We start from the raw sequence: 18,259 nt of genomic DNA, 5'->3' as shown, positions 1-18,259 counted from the left end.
TCTACTGGTAAAGAAAATGCGGCAACAACGGGTGGTACCGTACCTACGTAAAGGTAGAAGTAATATTAGCTAGCGCACAGTAAAAAAAAAGAATAATCACTTTACGCAGAACCCGGAGATGCGATCTATCCTCAAGCCAGCCCGCATTTCCTCTCAACAAAAAGAAAGGAGGTTAAAACATCCCTGAAGGATCCCGCAAATCCTCTCTCCTTCAATCTCTGTCTGATCCCTGTTTTTTTTTTTTTTTTGTCTCCTTCCAAAACGTCCCCTGCCGCCTTTTTTTTTTTTTATCTCGTCACAGCGATATTTAACATTGGGCCCTAAAATTGGCGTCATTTTGCATGGCCATGATGATCTAGTGTGGCTTGACGTCCCAAAGTAAGCCAAGTCCGTACAGGGAAACCATGATCGGCACACCAGTAAAAACATGGGAGAATGCGGTAAAGAGTTGATGCTATTCACGTGACACGGTTTTTTTTACTCATGTTCCGGGCTTCTGACTGACGTTGACTTTCACATGCTAAAAAAGAACCTGGCCCAACTTAGCATGCAGTCTAGACCTTGCTTTGTCTTGATTTATCGAGGGGACCTCTGACAGACGTTTGCGTTGGGCGTGGCATTAACTAAGCTTCCTTCGCCTTCTTGTTCATGCTACTGGCGACTAAGCGAGACTGGGACTGTCTCGTGGGCACATCTAGAGCAACAAACTACTGTAACTATGTACATTTTTCATTCATTAAATGAGACTGTTCGTCTGCCTTGGAAACCTGGATGTGCGATCATGCCATGCACCCTACAGGCAATCAGCACATTTACCTCGTGGAAATCAGCCGAATTAACCAGTTCATTTGAGGTGCGCGACAGCCAAGACACTTCTCATGAGCGACTAAGTATGTGTGTGTGTCTCCGCTGAGGATACTGGGTGTCCAAGTACAGGAGTCAACCACGTCATTCACGGATAATGATTAAACGAAGGCAGCAAAATCAATCTCAAATATGACAAGTCCTTGGTTGCACTCGACCGGTACCCCAACAACGCAGAGGCGTTATGCAAATTGACTGGCCGACTGTTCCAATAACAGAAAGTACACCGCATTGAACCCCCAAAACTAAACCCTGGCTATACTCATACATAAGCGTTGTCAACAAAATGCCAGTGACTTATCACGAGGAAGGTTACTAGTGTAACTCAATAGAACCTAAGAATATACCCCCACGCTAACGCCATGCACAAAGTCTGCCCTCAGTACAATGTGCGAACGAAACACAGCTCGGAGGAAATGATATGTATTCTCCTGCTTATACCGAATAGCAGTCAACATATCCAATTGTTACAAAATCATCAAAAAATTAAGAACGTAAAATGAAGGCCAATGGACCAAGAGATTGCAATGGTCAAAATTGCACAGAATTCGACGGTGGTTGCGCCTTCGCAACTCGATGGCGACCACACCGGCCCGGATTCTTGGGGTTGCTCAGGTAGCAAAAGCTCCTAGCGCCCTCGGGAGCCTTGGGCCCAAACTTTTGCCGAACGCTACAGTACTCGTAGTTCTCGCCCATCCAGTCGCGGATGTGTTTGTGCAACTCGCAGCGGGAGATTCCACACTTGCGACAATAGGCTTGTCCACGCACCCTCATGGCAGTAATCTCCGTCTTCTCGAGAGCCTTGCGTTCCTTGTCGTCAGCCGCGGCCTCGCCCTCAGTGGCAGCCACGGCAGCGGCAGGCTTCGCGGCGGTGACGGCGGTCGACTGTCCGACCCGATGCCAAGCCCATTCCATGTCGTTGGGACCTGCACGGCGAATAGAGAGGGGGACCGTACCGTGCAATCGTCTGTGAATCCCATACATGTGCCTGTTGGTGAGACCAAAGCAAGTGCTGTCCAGAGGATCCAGGAAGTCAAAAATTGCGTAGTGGACTTCGCCTGGCAGATCAAGCAGTGTCATGACAGATGAGAGCCGGTGGTGATGTGGCACCGGCTCCTGGTCCGTCACTGAGTAGGAACGGCGGGGTGGGGGGAGTGTAGGACGAAGTTGGCGTATCCTTGAGACGGGCTGAGGCGCCTGCTCAGCTACCCTGGAGGATGAGCTTCTCTCCGAAGAGTCCGATGTAATCGACAGCGACATCATGTAATCGCCATTCTCGAGAGCTGGCGGGACTTCCGAGATGGGCGACGGCAGACCGTTCATAGCCCTATAGTGGTCCTGGGCGTGGACCTGGTAGTTCGAGGGGAGGTGGACCTCGCCAAACCCATATGGCATGGCTGGAGTTTGGAACTCCTCGTGCAAAGTCCTCGATCTCCGAGGTTGTCGCGACCCACCATTATCACGACTGACATTCTTTACGTTCCTGGAATGTTCATCCCGCGACCACAAGCCTTTTGGCTGTGCACCATTCATGGCGGCGGGGGGAGTGCTGATCTGCATAGTCTCCATGGCTCCGGACGTTCAATTGAAATTTCCGAGGCTTTAATACTCCGTACTGCGTGGCGACCGTGAGCCGTTGGTAAATAGATACAGTTGTCGACAACTGCGTTTCGTTTTTTTCTTCTTCTATTTCTTCTTGCTTTAATTCGTCTACCACAAGTAGGCAGACGCGGCAGGGCTTTGACAGTTGAATGACGTCGGTGGCCACCTCAAGTCACACGGGTGGTTTCGGGATCTCCAAATACGTAGGTAGTGAGGTACCTTGTGCAGATTGGCGTGTATTTAGAGTCGAGAGCTGAAAGATGGTATTTAAACTCAGGTGAGGTCTGGACCTCAAAGCGGATGTGATTTGGTTCGATGCTCCTCAATAGCGAGCTCATCAACGACTGGTGTTGGATGTGAAGAGCGGATGTGCAAGACACTGGGTTTCTCAACAGTAGCAGCCCCGAACTTTGTCAACCCGACCAGAATCGTCTAGACCAGAGAGGTATGCTTTCTTTTATCTATCTTCCGTCTCAGAGACGTAGGACTCAGTGTGCGGAGACCAATCGTGGTGTGATAGATGAGGGGTTTGCATGAGGGATTCGTCCGTAGTGGTGTGATGCCGTACGAGGTCAGAAGAGGGAGGGGGTTTGGGTGCGGTTCTTGAAGTAATGAAGCTGCCATGGGGTTTCCCGCCATCGAAAGACCCCAAATACCGATGACAATTGGGCAGGGATCTACGATAGAAGACCCCCGAGAGTTCAGGGCTCCAGCGCTGCATACAAGGGCTCGAATCAGCTGAACGCCACTGTGGGGTCGAGATTCAGGGACCTTCCGGGCTTTTTTTTCTGCGCCCCAGCTGTTTTTAGCATTCATTGCGTCACCGCCCCGCGAGTCTCGTGACCGCGATCGGCGTTGGAAACCGTTTTTGTTTGCACAGCATATACATATTATTCATGACCGTGATTCGGTCGCAGGCAGCTTTTACCAATGTTGATTCGATTACTGCGAACAGCTCAGTAAAATTAGCCAAATGCAGCACAAAATTAAAGACTTCTAGGACGTGTGTATTCTGGAGCGGATATTATTGAATTTGCACAAGGTACCACCTGGAAATACATCGTCCGCAGCACAGACGGTGGATTTTGCGCGTCATTGACTCCAGTTTAATTCCCCCCAAAAAAATCCAGGGCAAACAGTATCATGCATGGAGAGCAGACCATTTTCCCCATCTGCACTTACAACTTGACATGGAACCTTAGTTATCCGGATATAAGATCCGACATTCCCAATCGTTGGTAACCATTTTAACTGATATCTTCAGACCAAACCCAGCTGATTGGTCTCAGCCGATGCCTCGTCAAGGAATAATGCTGTTTTAGACATGGTGGAAAAGCAGTTCTCTCCGGATGAGGCTCTCAGTCTTGCGGTTCAAGCCTAGATACCGGGACTGGTTAGGTTCCCAAATTCTATCACCATTGAATGTTAGGAGGCTGACGAATCTTGACGTCGGTTACGCATATTAGTGCGAGAATGCTGCGCACAGAGTCCCGGGGACACACCAGAGATCGCCGATATGACGACCATATTACCCCAATCATCTGTAGAGCAGTAATCTTTGGCAAGGCTCTACTAAGTGCAATACAGGCATATGTGCATCATTGTGGACAGTTGATAACCAAGCGAGCGCTTAGCATTGCAGCTCAACTGTGAGGTCGAGCAAAAACTGCCAGAAGGAGGCTTGGGAGACTTAAAATAACCAGCAGTTTTCGACCGCTACATGCTTGTTGCATCCCAACGTAACAATGTCCATTAAAACGCCCGTCCCATGCTTGATCGACGAATCTGGCCGGGACTAGACCAGGAAGCCAAGGAGCAATGTGTGCTCGAGTATACGTGGTGCCGTATATCAGTCTCAGTGGTGTAAACCTTTTTTTTTCATGGCGTAATATGTCACATCAATAGTATCGATGGCCTGTGACAATGTGGTCCTTTCTGACAAGACTGGGCGCGACCGCATACAGCCTGATAGAAGGCTTGGAAGGGTACACTTCCAAGATATCGCATCCATAACGCACATACGTTGTAATTGACACTTATACTACAAACAAAAGCAGGTCGGCGCCGGAGAGAAAGCCCCGGTCAGCCGCGCCGAAAGTGCTAACGTACATACAGTACTGTTGGATGGTAGTCAGCGTAGGATATTGACGTCAGCGGGACCCTGTCCCAAAAGAGCGAGATCGGAGGTCGTGATATTATGGCCCCACTGTGCTTACCGTTTTGGCGGCGGTCAGGGGCAAAATATCAACAAGTATGCGTTCCATCCTAGCCGGGTTTGACGGGCTAATTTGGCGCCGCGAATTGGGTAGACTTGAATACAATTTTACAAGTAGCCAGTGTCCATTTCTGAGGAGCAAATCCAGAAATAATACAAAAGCTAAAAGCCCAATCTAACAACCGTGCAACAATCGAAAAAAGACAATAACAGCAAGTCAACACTTGCGCAGTTGCTTAGGATACAACATGTCGTTTGATCTTGATCACTTTTCACATCATAAACGCCAGAAGTGCAATAAATATCCCGTATGGTAGCTTCTCCACATCGTAGATGGCACCGCATCTTATACCCACACACCACTGCCGGAGACAACTTTTCATACAGCAATCCAGATCAGCATGACGACAACGTCCATCCCCTTGCTCTCGTCGCCCTCGTGCTTGTAAGTCCACATGCCGTCCGTCTTGTCGTTCCAGAAGGCGCCCGTGGCGCTGTGCATTCCCCTCCGGCCGACGTGCGGCTTCCCATCCGTGCTGGTCGCCGTGCTGGCAGGCTTGTCGTCGGCACCGCCAGCGGGCTTGTTCAGCTTTGACGACGGCACCAGGTGCTGTACGATGGTGCTGTTGACGGCGAACTTGAACTGCGGGGGTGCCGTGCTGTCTGAGGGCTGGGACTCGGCGATCACGGCCTTGAGTATCGTGTTCTGTTGGACGCGATGTGATAGCGTCTATGGTTAGCTGCGTGTGCCCCGTGGATGTAGGAAAGCGGTCTGGAAGAAGCCGATCAAAGACGCGCTCCAGACGGGCGGCGGCAAACGTACAATGATCTGATGGTTCCACTGCTCCGTCTTGGCGTGATCATAGAACTCTGCGCTGCCGATAGCATCGTTGCAGGCCTTTTTCGCATGTCAGCAGAGGCTTCATAGAGAATTCAACGAACGGGTGGCCGTCCACAAAACGGGCTTCGTCGGTATGCTCAAAAGTACATACATCGGCGGCAATCTGCTTTAGACGGTTGGTGGGGATGGGCTGTGAACCTGTCAGTATAAGCGGCGAGGTCTGGGTCGGCCAGTGGCAATTTGGAATTCATACAGATGGGCCCTGGGCAGCCATTGTGTTGTTTGTTTGCGCTTTTTTTCGGATGGAGTTGCAACTAAAGTAGGTATGTTTAGAACAGAAGACGTCGTCTGATGGTGACAGTCAAGGTGGGCACGCGAGGGATTACTCGAACCTGCAAAAAGTCTCCCGAAAAGTCGATGTAATTGTGCTTGAGGTTACAAAGGGTAAGGCTTGTACCGGTATGAGGCTTGACAAGGCTGACAGATAGATCGGAGGCAGGAAGCAACGGTGCGGTCGGCTCGCATTGGATCAACAACAGACAGTCAAAGTCAACAAACCGAAATTGTGGACCGTCAAACCAAACACAAACAACGCCCCTCGCCAGGCGTGGGAGAGAGATTTTGCTGCGGGGCAACGGGAGCCACCTTGAGGCAGGGGGCACGTGAGCTCCCTTGGCGTTCAAGCCAATCAGTCCTGCACGTGTAGCATCAAAGCGGGGGCAACTACGATAGATACCCGCCGGGTCCCGCTCTGAGATCAAAAGCTCTGCTTGTCCAATTCAAGGCCCAGTCTCGGCCCATGGCGCTTGGGGTCTGTCGGAGGATCCGGTTTTGAAGGCCTTACACAACCTTTTCTGTACAAAATCAGGAATTGCAATTGAATCGATTCTCTTCCCCCTTGGGTCTGCGCTTTGCGACAATTGACTTCCGTGAACCTGGCTGGCGTGATCCGGAACCTCGAGCGCATCACAGAATAACACATCGCAGCCCCAGGCCGCGGCCAGTCTAGGGAAGCGCACGAACCTCGAATCATATCGCGCGACCACTTAACAATCAAGACGATGTCGAGCCAGCCGCTGCTTCAAACTGCACCGGGTAAGATCAATTGAGCCCCTCTCTGGCGGCACACGCAGGTCGATCAAGGTTGAACAGCCTCACCTAACAAAACCTCAACTTTCGTCCGTCACAGGCAAGCGGATCGCGCTCCCGACGCGGGTCGAGCCCAAGGTGTTTTTCGCAAACGAGCGAACCTTCCTCTCATGGCTCAACTTCACAGTCGTTCTAGGCGCCCTCGCCGTCGGCATGCTCAACTTTGGTGACCGTCCGGCCTTCATCTCCTCCATCATGTTCACGTTGGTTGCCATGTTCACCATGGGTTATGCCTTGTGGCAATACCACTGGCGTGCGGCCACTATCAGAAAGCGGGGGCAGGCAGGATTCGACGACAGGTTCGGCCCGACTATGCTGGCCATCATCCTTTTCTTGGCAGTCGTTGTCAACTTTGTGTTGAGGGTCACCTATGACAAGAACAAGAAGGTGTAAAGGGGTTGCTACACATGCTGGGGATGGAGTTGGGCGACATTGGCTTGGCTTTATAGCTCAGGTTATCATTTATACCTGCACACAGCTACGAACTTGTACAATACTAGCGACGGGACGGTGGATTGGTCGGGGAAAAAAAGCATGATATGTTATACTTGGATATACTAAATGCTAGGGTGTGGCAGAAAAGGCAAGTCTGCCGTGTTAATTAGGTACAGAGGGATCATTGTGTTTATCTGGAACCAGAAAGCCTGAGGCCAGTAGTAGCGTGTGAGAAAGCCTTGATTGCCTCATATCTCATTCCGGATTCCGGGTATCATGTCTACGTTCATTCCTTGAACACCAAATGCAATGCAAATACCAATAAGTTTTCATCAAAACTCTCCCACCAGGTAACGGCGTGAGGGCCGTCTGTCTCATATGCACAGCCATAGGCGTGCGGCTCTGCCAACAGCATGTTTTCACCAGTAAGCAAGGCGGGTTGCTCTCTGTATGGTGGTGGCAACCTCGGGAGGAAAAAAGTCTTCGTGTGCTCGTTGTGGGTCGATGGGCCAGAGGTAGCTAGCCAAAATTTCGCTTTTGTTGCTGATTAATTATGGCGGAGTTTGTCTGCTCTGTGATGAACGATTTTGCCCTCAGTTCCGGGATTGGTACTCTTGACAAGAAAACACTCATATAGAGTGCATGCTCCGTCTTTGGCCGACCCATGACTGCCCTCTCAAAGACATTTGGAGCAACCGCCGCCCGCTCCGTAGCTGCGACCTCGAACCCATCCTCGTCAAGGTCATCCGAAACTCCATGGAGCACCGTCTCTTCAATGACGGTGGTTTCTTCGGAAGCTTCAACGTCGACCTCGTACAGCCTATTGTACTGAAACCACTTCTGGCCCTCTTCGTGGATCCGGCGACGGACAAGCTCTGTCAATGAAACCATCTTGGCGGCGTCCCTGGAGCGGGCGTGCAGTAACGCGGCGCCGGGTAGGATGGCCATGTCTGAGGGGTGGAATCGGCCGAGGTGGGTAAGAATCTGGTCTATCCGTTTGGACATGCTGGTCGAGGATATGACGGAGAAGGTAGCGATGTCGTACCGGGGCCGCAGCTCGGCAATGATGGCCTCATGCGGCTCTAGCGGCAGCCTGGAAGGGATATGAGAATTGCTGGGCCCCGTCCGCTGCTTCTTGTTGTTCTTGGCAGCATCTTCCGAGGTGGAAGAAATGGTAGTTGGGCCATCGGGTGGCTGTTTTCGCTTGGCTGGGCTGGGAACTGTCGAGGGAAGTATAGCCATGGTTGTTGCCATTTCGCGTCTGGCTCGTAGCGATAAAATTCCGATGATCGTGGACTTGATCCAGTGAAGAATGTAGTGATCGTGTTGATTGTCCTCAGTCTGCGTTGTTACAGTCGAAATCAACAACGCTCTCGGAAGCATTCATTCAAATTGGGGAAATTATTGACGACTAGACGCGTTGGGAGCTGAAGGGCTGAGGGTGGGGTTCACCTAAAAACTATCGATAAGAGACTACGTCAGTCAGGTTCAGCTGAGGTGAGGGAGCTCTGTATATGTCATCCCTTTAAAAAGGTCACAACAACCTACCAAGCAGCAGGGTACCTAGATATGTTGCCGTTCACAATATTGATCAAATCTATTATTTTGAGTATTAAGAAGATTTGCTGTTTCTATCGGAGACTAGCCTTTTTCCATTGCAAAGGTGATGCTCTACATGGCTGTAGCCACACCTCGCTCCACCGCCACTTCTCCTGGAACCATTCGTTCTACTCTCGGACACTTGGATAGGTGGATTATATCGATACTGAGGATTCCAGTACACCCTTGAGTCGGAAGGAAAGCTCTGGTCACGGGCCAAAGAGATGGGGTGAACAAGGTAAGACATAGGTCTTTCTTCCCATCACCACGAAGCTCTGCCTACCAAAAGCCGGGGTTATAACAAGGTAGTCGGCTTTCAGCCTTTCTTGGCATAGAACGTTTTCTCATACCTGTTTATGGGAATCTGGATATTTATAATATTGCGAGTCTTTTTCTGGACAATACCCTTGAAGTGGTCGCATGGACGGCTATCTCAAGCTCAGTGTGGGTGTTCAGTCTGCTTGAGGTACTATGAAAGAGACTCGACACCTTTAGTGAGGGCACTTGGTTCAAGTTTTGCGACAGGAAAAGAGAAATATCAGGTGCGGCAAATGCTACGCCGGCGCCACGCAAGGCTGAACCGTAGGTACGTATTGTGTTGCGAGTGTCGTATGGCGCAGTCCTAAATAGAGTTCGCTCTGGAACAAATCAACTCATCGTGGAAACATGTGTGTAGCATTTCCAAGCATATCAAGGCCTACGTTCATGTTTGATACTGAATAAAGGAATAAAAGAACTGATTCCGCTTGAGTGAGATGCTCGGTCACTTTTGTCAATAATACATAGACATGCAGCGTGGATTATACAAATATTCGGATCCGACAACACGGTAGGTAAGGTCGACTGTGCTTCGTACCCACGCAGCCTACCACTCTGATAAGGTAGCAAACGAGGACGCAATGACGAACTCGAGAGTCATGAGGAATAAGAATTGCCGAACCACTGACGAGTCAAGACGGGCTTTCCGCAATAAGGTAGATATATTTACGGAACAAAGTCAGGGCATCTGCCATCCAATCAGCAAGCCAGCGCACGTTTGCTTCGTATAACATGTTACCTTTTGTTTACTACTTAGATCGTCCATGCCTAATGGTAGCCAAGACGAACGAGGTTAACACAAGCAAAACGTACATCAATCGGTACCATGAAGTAGTACCCAAAGTAGTAATTTTTAAAACACAAGCGCATTGCTTAATGCAGCAGAAAACTGAAGATGTGAGAGGCGGCAAACCATATGTCAATATCAGTGATGCTAACTGAGAGGTCTATATGGTAAACGAATGAAGGTTGTTTATGCCCAGCCGTGGAGCCGCGACGGGCAAGCCTGGTCTTTGGGCCTTGGCCATCGGGCATAATCCATGGGTGGAATGCCATGTTTGCGACGGCATGCTTCGCGGGATCCACTTTACGAGGCTTCCATGTTTACATTAAAAGCAAAGAAGACTTTCTGGTGCACGGATGGCAAATCCATCAAAGCGTCAGAACCTTTAACTGTTTCCGAGATTCCATGCAACGAACCTGACTCTTGCAAGCTTTGAGGATTGGGGGGAAGCTGTCATGGCACGCCTAGCAGTGTGTCAAGGGTCCGAAATAGACTTCCCACACCCCGGCAGAGTTCAGTCGATATTAAGGAGATTTTTACTGTTTATGATTGAGGGGTGGTATCGAGGAGTCAAGTAGGGAGTAGTAAAACCCTACAAGGTACATTGTTCGTATCCGTTGCCTTGCAAAGTTCGCAAGAGGATGGAAGCAGGTACGAGAGTAGACCAGAACGCAGAGAAAATAAGGTAATTCACTGCACAAATTTTTTTTCAGCATCTTACCGTAGGGGGAGAGACAAAAGGAGGCATAACAAAATGCACAGCACCAAATAACGCCATGTTGCATGCCCGAGACATGCTGTGTTACGAGTGCCCAGAAATTAGCACCGACTTGTCTCCTCCACAGTTCCACAACCATCCGCATTTTTGTGTCCACTCAGCAAGTGGGAGGCCACCGGGACCGCCAGCCGCTGTTGGGATGGAGACGAGCTAGCGCATGTTTGACCTTGGTAATCTGGCTAGTTGTATCCACCGACTGGACTATGTACCGCTTAAGTATGATATCCAGGGGGTAGACGGATTTCTGGAATCCGGACCTGGAAGCTTTGCGCATATTATTATCGCATCGTCTCAAGCTGCGATGTGACGGCAATGTGACGGGACTTGGATTGCGATTGCGATTTTGATTAGCCATGGGTGCAAGCGAATTGCTAAAATTAACGAATAGGCAAAAGAAATATACCGGTACGGTACTGCATGCTGAGCTAAATACTGTACATACTTGTATAGTACATAAAACCCTGCCTGAGGTACCTAACCGTATGCCTTGGTTGCTTGGCAAGGCAAGCAAGCAAGCTCAGGTTACTGAAAGAACTTTCATGTTGGGTAGTTTTTGAACAAGAGATAATCACTCACTACCATAGCTAGCATAGGTAGGTACTGCACCAGCGTCACACTTGATCCGATCGGCAAAGCTGTCCGTACCACTCAAGTGCACTTGTTGTTGTGCAGCAGCCAGGCGCAGCCAATGTGCAGGTATAAACAAATCAAAGTGCATGTCTATTTTGGCGGCATCCCTCCAGCTTACTCCTAAGTTTTTAGACGATAGTTGGCTCCCTGATAAAGTAAATCCGGTTTCTAATTGGGCCCTGTGACAAAGGGTGGACAATGGTTTACGCTCAGAATTTAGGGAGATGGAGAACAAAAGAAGAAGGAAGAGTCACACAAGTTCACACTCCGTATCCTACCTAACCTGACCTTACCTATCTCATCCATCTCCCTCCATTCCTCATCTCAAATCTTCAAGAGGTCGTTGGCCCCTTGCTTACGCCCTCCAGACGTACCCACTTTGGTAAGACAGGTTGTAGCCAATCACATTGCATACCACCCACTCTACCCCCGACAGGCCCCTTCCCTGTTGTTCGCGTTGCCCCCAAAGCAAACGGGCCAAGCGGAAAGGAAATTCCCACTTTCGTTCTTACCACTACCCTTCCCACTCACATCTCATCACCCACACCTCCTCGAATCATTCACTGATTGTCAAGTCATTGCGACCACTATCAGAAAAGCACGTCCCAAACTCAGGCCGCACACCCCCCGGTTCCCTTGCATTTCCCATTCGTGCCTTGCCTGACCTCTCACTCCTGATCTGACAATCCGTCAATCGCCCACTCAACCCGCAACAAACAACTTTTTTTTTCTAACCGCAACAACAGCCAGCAGATCGAGCAGGATAACAAAGCGCGAAACTTTGCAGCGCAATTTCCTGTGTTCCCCCTTCCGATTGCAAAAGCTGCACTTGTTTTCTTTTTTTTTTTCACCTTTTTTTTCTCGTTTACTTTTCGCGCACTCATTTGTTTTGCACTGCGCAATCACACCTCTGCCATTTCTAGCCCCTTTTTAATAACATTTGATCGGTCGTCGAGGCTTTTACTAGTTCTCGCACCTTGCTGGCCTACTTGTTGCGCTCGGCGGAATATTTTTTTTTTTTTTTCGTCGCTTTTGGGCCCAACGAAGCGCGACCCTGGGTTCGCTTGGTGTTTGGGTTTTGCCACATCATCGCTGCCTGTTGCGCAGCCGCTTTTGCGTTTGTCATATTTTATATCTGTGGTTTTCTTTTTAGAGCTGCAGCCACATCCTTCATACTTGAACCAACAAAAAAAAACATATTTGGGCCACCACGATTCGGTCATCTTGCGGAGGGAGAGTGCTCAGTTACGTCAGCGCCTGCCTGCTTGCCTAGACTGCGCAAAAGCCCACCCCGACTTTGAAGGCGATCTTTGTCGCACCACAACCACCTTCTCTCTCCACATTTAGCTCAAATCACTCATTTATTCATACGTTGCAACATCTCCAACCCCAACTGTATAATAACCCCAAAGGCGCCGCCATCACCAACCATACCGGCGGCAAAAATCTTGGTCGTCTCCAACAACACAGGCTGATCAAATCATCAACTTGAATTTCGCCACTCCTCTTACCCATGTTCGCTTTTTGGACCAAAGATTCAAGGGGAAGTGAAAAGACAGTGGATGCGACTCTGCCTATGCCACTTTTCGCAAAACCAGTGCAGGCCTATCTGGACTCCACTGCTGGCCCAAAAGCTTTCCGAAGCCCAGAAAAGCTCAAGAGGAAAATTTCAAGTGTCGACATTTCGCCCCTTACATTTTCTGCTAAGCGTACCAAGATCGAGTCGCGCGACATAACGCCTCCCGCAGATGATGTCGGCGCGCCCTGCGAGGAGCCGGAGCCCACGGCGGCCGGCATACCCGCAGTCGCTGGCGGTGTGACTGACCAACCAAGCCCTGACACTAGGCAGGTCCAAAGTGTTATTCAGTTTCAACTCAGTCTGGAAATACTGAACAAGCACAATGAGCTGCGGTTAATAGACCAGGAGCTGGCCAAATGCCAGATCGCTCTGGAACAGTTGCGCAGATGTCACCTGATCCCCTACCCCGTCACATGTCCAACTCCCGAGCAGATGCTGGACATCAGCAGCGGCAAGGGCCCTGCCATGCGCAAGCGTCCAGGCGAACCGGTGCCGGAGTGGGCCGCCCCCTATGGAGTAGTAGACGGCCCTTACGCGCGCCACTATGCCAAGTGGCTCATCCCTGATCCCAAGTTTGATGGCCTTCTGCCGGCCTGGCAGGGACTGGGCGGCCAGGCCAGCGCGCCAGTGAGTGCGATGGAAGGTAGGACGACAAGGAACAGTGTTGGTGAAAGCGCCGCTCCGGGTAACTCTCGCGGCGCTCGAGCGTCTGCGAGCTCCAAGCTGCATTCACTCAACACAGGTTACGCCCAGCCGAAGCAGAAGGCGCCCTGTGTCTTGAAACGCTCCGACGGGAAAACGGTCAAGCTTGTATGTGTCGACTGTCACCGCGAGAACTTCAGTAGCACCCAAGGGTTTATCAATCATTGTCGAATTGCTCATAAACGGGATTACAAGAGCCACGAGGAGGCTGCGGTTCACTGTGGGCACCCAATCGAAGTCGATGAAGTTGCCGGATCCGGTGTCGCTGGCAGTGTTGCTCCCACTGGCGCCAGTGCAGGGCCCAGTGCAGCGAGCGCCACTGAGGATCGAGTGGCTGGAGCAGGGCCTTCACCCCCGGTTCCAGCTTCTGGCCTGGTTCACAGTTTTGCTCGGACAGATATGTCAGAACAAGAAGCTTTTGCTTTCCTCGAGACTCGCTTGGACGCCGCTCTCAAGTCATACACTGAGCGCAAGTTGCCTCTTCCAGTGCCTCAGGCCTCTTCCACCAAGACGGAGCACAGGTCGTCTGGTAGCTCTTCCGTCAGCGCACCTGAGGCTCCGCACCTTTCTCGGTTGTTGATGCGCAAGGATTTGAACATCGACTTAGGTCTGCATGTAGCAGACGCCAAAACTAAAGAAGATATCTCGGATGTGTACATGGCTGATGATGACGAAGACTCGGAGGAGGGCGAGGAAACCGCCAAGACTCAGTTCAGTCCCGCTGTCAGCCGCACCCCGGGTGTTATGCGCATGCCGGCGAGAGCTCCAGCTGCTGCCGTAACAGCGCCTTGCGTGAACGGTGCCAAGGGATGCTCTCCTCACATGACTCTGGCTACGCCCGTAGCTACGCCTACAACAGAAGTTTCACAGCCGGCTGTCCTATTCGATGATGATATGGACGTCGAATTGAGCCCAAACACTTTGGTCAGCAATAACGCACCGTCCCTTGTTAGCGATGATAGCGAGTACGATGACTCGGACGACGGTAGCTCGTCGGACGTGAGTGATAGTATGGACCAGGATTCAGTCACTGAGATAAAGCTCGAGGACGAACACGAACTGGCGCCACGCGTGATCGGCAAGGGCTCGTCGGCGGTCAACCTGAAGAAAGAGGAATCTAGACACGTGACATTTGTGAGCCCTGTACGTGGCGCTGGGAAAGAAGGCCGGCGGAGGAAGAATAGCTCTCGGCAACAGCAGTCGCGCGTGCAAGGAGGCGCCAGAGACATTTTGCCCTGATGCGACGAGCTGTTAAACTCGACTCGCATTTTTGTACTTGACTTTCTCCGTGACGCTCTCGAGGAACACGATATTGAGGGTCCTCATACGAAACTTTTTCACTGTTTATACAAATTACTAATGCGGCCTGGCGTTCATTTTGCGTCGGGATTACTTGTACATAAATGACACTTTTAACGGGTGGTCGAGCGAGAATATTCAACTCGGTTCTCCCGCTTTCGGCTTTGATGGTTTGATTTATACTTGTACAGTCTGTTAGCGTGCATACGAGTTTGATGAAAATGGTGTTGCAAGATATTGTGGAAGCATCCTGGCTGTCTTAGTCCCTACATGACTTAACAAGAGCGGGGAATGACAGACTGGTTTCTGGGGCTCCAAGTCATGCCTGGGACTTGGACTTGAATATGTTACAGAATGATATCGTACGCTTAACAATTGTCATCAGGCTAAGGGGATGGGGCCCCCGATGAGGCATGAGCCCGTTGATTAGTTACATGTTATGAAACATTTGCGTTTAAAGATTGACAATGCAGCAAAAGTTGAATCATTAAGGTTGCTATCTTAGTTCACTTTTAACCGGATCGGACTAGGTTGATGCGAAGGAATCAAAATTGCAAACACGCCGTGGATATCATTATCTACCGGACAAGACTAAACAAGCAAGGTTATTACCAGATATGTTGACTTCTGTCCCGCTCTCATAGGTCTGTCTATGTCTCTGCTCCAATATCATTAAGAAGATTTCCGTCGCCGGACCGGTAGAAACTCTGGGGAAGGAATTTTGACCGGATTTTTTTTGGATCCCAACACCCCCCGAGTGGGAAGCACTGTCATTATTCAAAGGTGACATGGGGAACACGAGGCTGGGTGGGCGTTGGCGCATATTATTGGGGGTGTGACAACATTAACGTCAACAACGCTACCCGGAAACCTCGTATTCTTTATCAGCCTTCTTCTGTGTTCCCGTATTAGTGGAACCATTGTGTTGTTCTTGTTGTTGTGTAAATCAATCCTCATTGGTTTCGTCCCTTGTTTTTGTTGTCGTTTTCGTGATTTTTTTTTGTTTTCGGTTTAATTAGTTTGACTGTCTCTATTTTTCTTTTACAGAACAGCAACGACGACGGCAGCGACGACGGCCAGGATGCCACCGGCGTTCATGGCCAGGTCGGCGGCGGCGCCGGTCTGCGAGGGCTGTGCGGCGGTGGAGCTGCCGGTGGAGCTGGAGCTCGAGGTAGTGGTGGCAGCGGCGGCGGCGGCGGTGTTGGAGGCACCGGTGGCGCTTGCGGTCTGGGCCAGGGTGGTCGACGAGGGGAACTGCGAGTTGTAGCCGCAGAAGATGCTCTTCTGGCCCTCCTCCGAGGTCTTGCGGGAGTCGTTGGGGCACTTGATGAGGGAAGTGATAGTTAGAACCAGGTGCGGGTGGGGTTTGCTTATGATGTGATGTTGAAGTTGCTGTAGGAACTTACGTTGTTGAAGCAGGTCACGATGGCCTCGTAGCTGGAGCACTTGCAGCCCCAGTCGTTGTCACCGCAGGCGTTGAACTTGGCCTTCTCGCCACTCAGGCAGGCATCAACCTTTTTTTTTGGGAACGTTGGTCAGTGCTCTGGAATGACATGACTTCCCTTGTTATACTCTAAGAATATCCGGCATATCTTACAATGTAAGTGGCACCGCAGGACGGGTCCTGAGCGGCAACGGTGGCGGCCAAAAGGGCGAAGGGGAGGACGAAGAAGCTCTTCATTTTGACTGATGTTTTGGGATTTAGAGAGTGATTATAAGCACAGAGCTGATGGGATAGCAAATGAGCTTTGTGGCTCTGGAAATGCTGGGTTTTTGTGAGAGAGGAGCGAGTGTCGTCGTCGTCGTAAACGGTCGTGATTAAACTTGGGGCCGGAGCTAAGAGGTAAAAAGAGAGATAGACCAACAAAAAGAGCCGCGAGAGTAGCGAGAAGGGGGAAAGATATATTTTCTAGTAAACAAAGTAACCCCAACACTAGGAAAATTAATCAAACACATTAATACAACAAAGTGTCAAAGCTCTCTCCCCCCCTGTGCCTTGCTGGTTGCTACCCTTACTAGACCAGGATCAAGGTGGCTACCCTCTCTTTTCTCTTTTTGCCCCATGCATCGTATGGAAGGGGGGTTTGGAACATGAACATCCAATATCGCCTACGGGTTGATAAAGGTTTTACTATAGACGGGGACCATGTCCAAGGGGAGCCACTAATTCTTTTTTTGCTCCGTTTCCGGGTGAGAGTCTAGTTTGGTGAACCATTGTGGGTTGGAGACCAGCCGCCATTCGGATTGCTACCAGGTAGGGAAAAAAAAAACCCCGATTTTGTTTCTGTTTTTTCTATTACCAATAAAAAAAGAAAAGCAAGGCCCAGTTCCCCGAGCCATACGGACCTAGTGTGTCTGGTTACAACGTTCCATAAGTTCCTCGTATAACAATTGGTACACCGCACGTAAAAAGTAAGTCGTTGGGCTTCCGTTAAAGTAGTTTTGCGGCTTTTCGATAAGGTAGCGGTGACTTGAGCTTTTTTTTTTTTTTTTTTTTTTTTTTTGCATGTCAAGCATAATTTGTCGGGTTTAGCTCCAAGCGGTTAGCGGCAACTAAGAAACATCCTGGTCAAATCGCATGGGCGAGAATTAGGCTTCGGCTTCACGACTTTCCCAATATGGAAGCTATGTGTCGGACTACGGAGTACCTGGTTGGCAAAGGTACAGACAGCTCGGGTTCGTGCTGATCGTAATGGCAGCTGTGCTACGTAGTATTGTACATTTTCATATGATTATAACACAAGTCATTATAATTTACATGACTTATGTGCATCGATCGTCTTCACATTCTTTGCTTACACTCATCCACACTTGACAACGCCACGATAACATCAGTCTGTCTAGTGCTCAATAAAAATGAAAAGACGTTCGAATTGCGCAAAACACCACTTCAGCTGGGCGCCCATGACCTTGGCTGTAGCCCACCCAACCTTGGACGTATTCCGCTCCATCTCGATATGCACACACTACCAACATCTTGATACAACCCTTTGCTTCTCTATACCATGGTAACTTGCGGTGGACAATAATTACATAGGTACAAAAATAAATGAAAAGCATTGTCATCTTGGGCTTTTCATCCGCAACGACCCCCTCCCTCCCAAGAGCTGCCAACCCTCTCTCCATTTTCCCCTGGGAACCCTTGCCTCCCACGGTTGAGATCGACCGAGCGTCCTACTCGGCTACAATGAAAGAAGGCACTTTGGTCTGCCAAGCAACCAACCGATTCAGTAAAATGGATTTCAGTACGGCCGTACCATGGTGCCGCTCTCCGTAAAACCAATTATGCTTGCTGTCTTTTTGGCTACAAATTGCAAGCCAACTAGAAGATTCCCTGGGGTTTTGTTCTTTGCCAGAGTGATCCCCAGAATTCTTTTCCTAAATGGCACGATTAGGTCCTCTGGATACGACATGACGAAAAAGCAAGATTGCAAAAGAATGTGGGACAAAGAGTACAACACTAC

At 50.1% G+C, this 18,259-nt stretch overlaps 7 protein-coding genes across 7 annotated transcripts; 3 read left to right on the top strand and 4 right to left on the bottom strand.

The window, feature by feature from the left end:
- Nucleotides 1-1,395: 1,395 nt before the first annotated feature.
- PgNI_08242 (uncharacterized protein) lies at nt 1,396-2,433 on the bottom strand (the record flags this gene model as incomplete). Its single annotated transcript, XM_031128241.1, has 1 exon — nt 1,396-2,433. One exon carries the CDS (start codon nt 2,431-2,433, stop codon nt 1,396-1,398), a length of 1,038 nt encoding a protein of 345 aa, XP_030978895.1.
- A 1,361-nt stretch (nt 2,434-3,794) lies between these two features.
- On the top strand, nt 3,795-4,071 carry PgNI_08241 (uncharacterized protein; the record flags this gene model as incomplete). Its single annotated transcript, XM_031128240.1, has 2 exons — nt 3,795-3,859; nt 3,933-4,071. Coding segments are annotated over exons 1-2 (183 nt in total), but the record flags the coding sequence as incomplete, so codon positions are not given.
- A 700-nt stretch (nt 4,072-4,771) lies between these two features.
- Nucleotides 4,772-6,085, bottom strand: PgNI_08240 (uncharacterized protein). The gene is made up of 5 exons (XM_031128239.1): nt 5,915-6,085; nt 5,776-5,836; nt 5,674-5,712; nt 5,505-5,579; nt 4,772-5,387 (listed from the first exon to the last, which is right to left on the bottom strand). The coding sequence occupies exons 2-5, from the start codon at nt 5,794-5,796 to the stop codon at nt 5,061-5,063; spliced, it is 462 nt and encodes a 153-aa protein (XP_030978893.1). The 5' UTR covers nt 5,797-5,836; nt 5,915-6,085; the 3' UTR covers nt 4,772-5,060.
- A 231-nt stretch (nt 6,086-6,316) lies between these two features.
- Nucleotides 6,317-8,513, top strand: PgNI_08238 (uncharacterized protein). The gene is made up of 2 exons (XM_031128237.1): nt 6,317-6,617; nt 6,712-8,513. Exons 1-2 carry the CDS (start codon nt 6,584-6,586, stop codon nt 7,062-7,064), a joined length of 387 nt encoding a protein of 128 aa, XP_030979443.1. The 5' UTR covers nt 6,317-6,583; the 3' UTR covers nt 7,065-8,513.
- PgNI_08239 (uncharacterized protein) lies at nt 7,626-8,360 on the bottom strand (the record flags this gene model as incomplete). Its single annotated transcript, XM_031128238.1, has 1 exon — nt 7,626-8,360. One exon carries the CDS (start codon nt 8,358-8,360, stop codon nt 7,626-7,628), a length of 735 nt encoding a protein of 244 aa, XP_030979444.1.
- A 4,278-nt stretch (nt 8,514-12,791) lies between the features above and the next one.
- PgNI_08237 (uncharacterized protein) lies at nt 12,792-14,735 on the top strand (the record flags this gene model as incomplete). Its single annotated transcript, XM_031128236.1, has 1 exon — nt 12,792-14,735. The coding sequence occupies one exon, from the start codon at nt 12,792-12,794 to the stop codon at nt 14,733-14,735; it is 1,944 nt and encodes a 647-aa protein (XP_030978715.1).
- A 545-nt stretch (nt 14,736-15,280) lies between these two features.
- PgNI_08236 (uncharacterized protein) lies at nt 15,281-16,625 on the bottom strand. Its single transcript, XM_031128235.1, has 3 exons — nt 16,393-16,625; nt 16,202-16,309; nt 15,281-16,118 (listed from the first exon to the last, which is right to left on the bottom strand). The coding sequence occupies exons 1-3, from the start codon at nt 16,474-16,476 to the stop codon at nt 15,837-15,839; spliced, it is 474 nt and encodes a 157-aa protein (XP_030978713.1). The 5' UTR covers nt 16,477-16,625; the 3' UTR covers nt 15,281-15,836.
- Nucleotides 16,626-18,259: the final 1,634 nt, after the last annotated feature.

The sequence above is a fragment of the Pyricularia grisea genome, assembly GCF_004355905.1.
Source record: "Pyricularia grisea strain NI907 chromosome V map unlocalized Pyricularia_grisea_NI907_Scaffold_6, whole genome shotgun sequence".
Lineage (NCBI taxonomy): Eukaryota > Fungi > Ascomycota > Sordariomycetes > Magnaporthales > Pyriculariaceae > Pyricularia > Pyricularia grisea.
The sequence above is the reverse complement of the archived record's forward strand: the minus strand, read 5'-3'. Positions and strand labels throughout refer to the sequence as shown.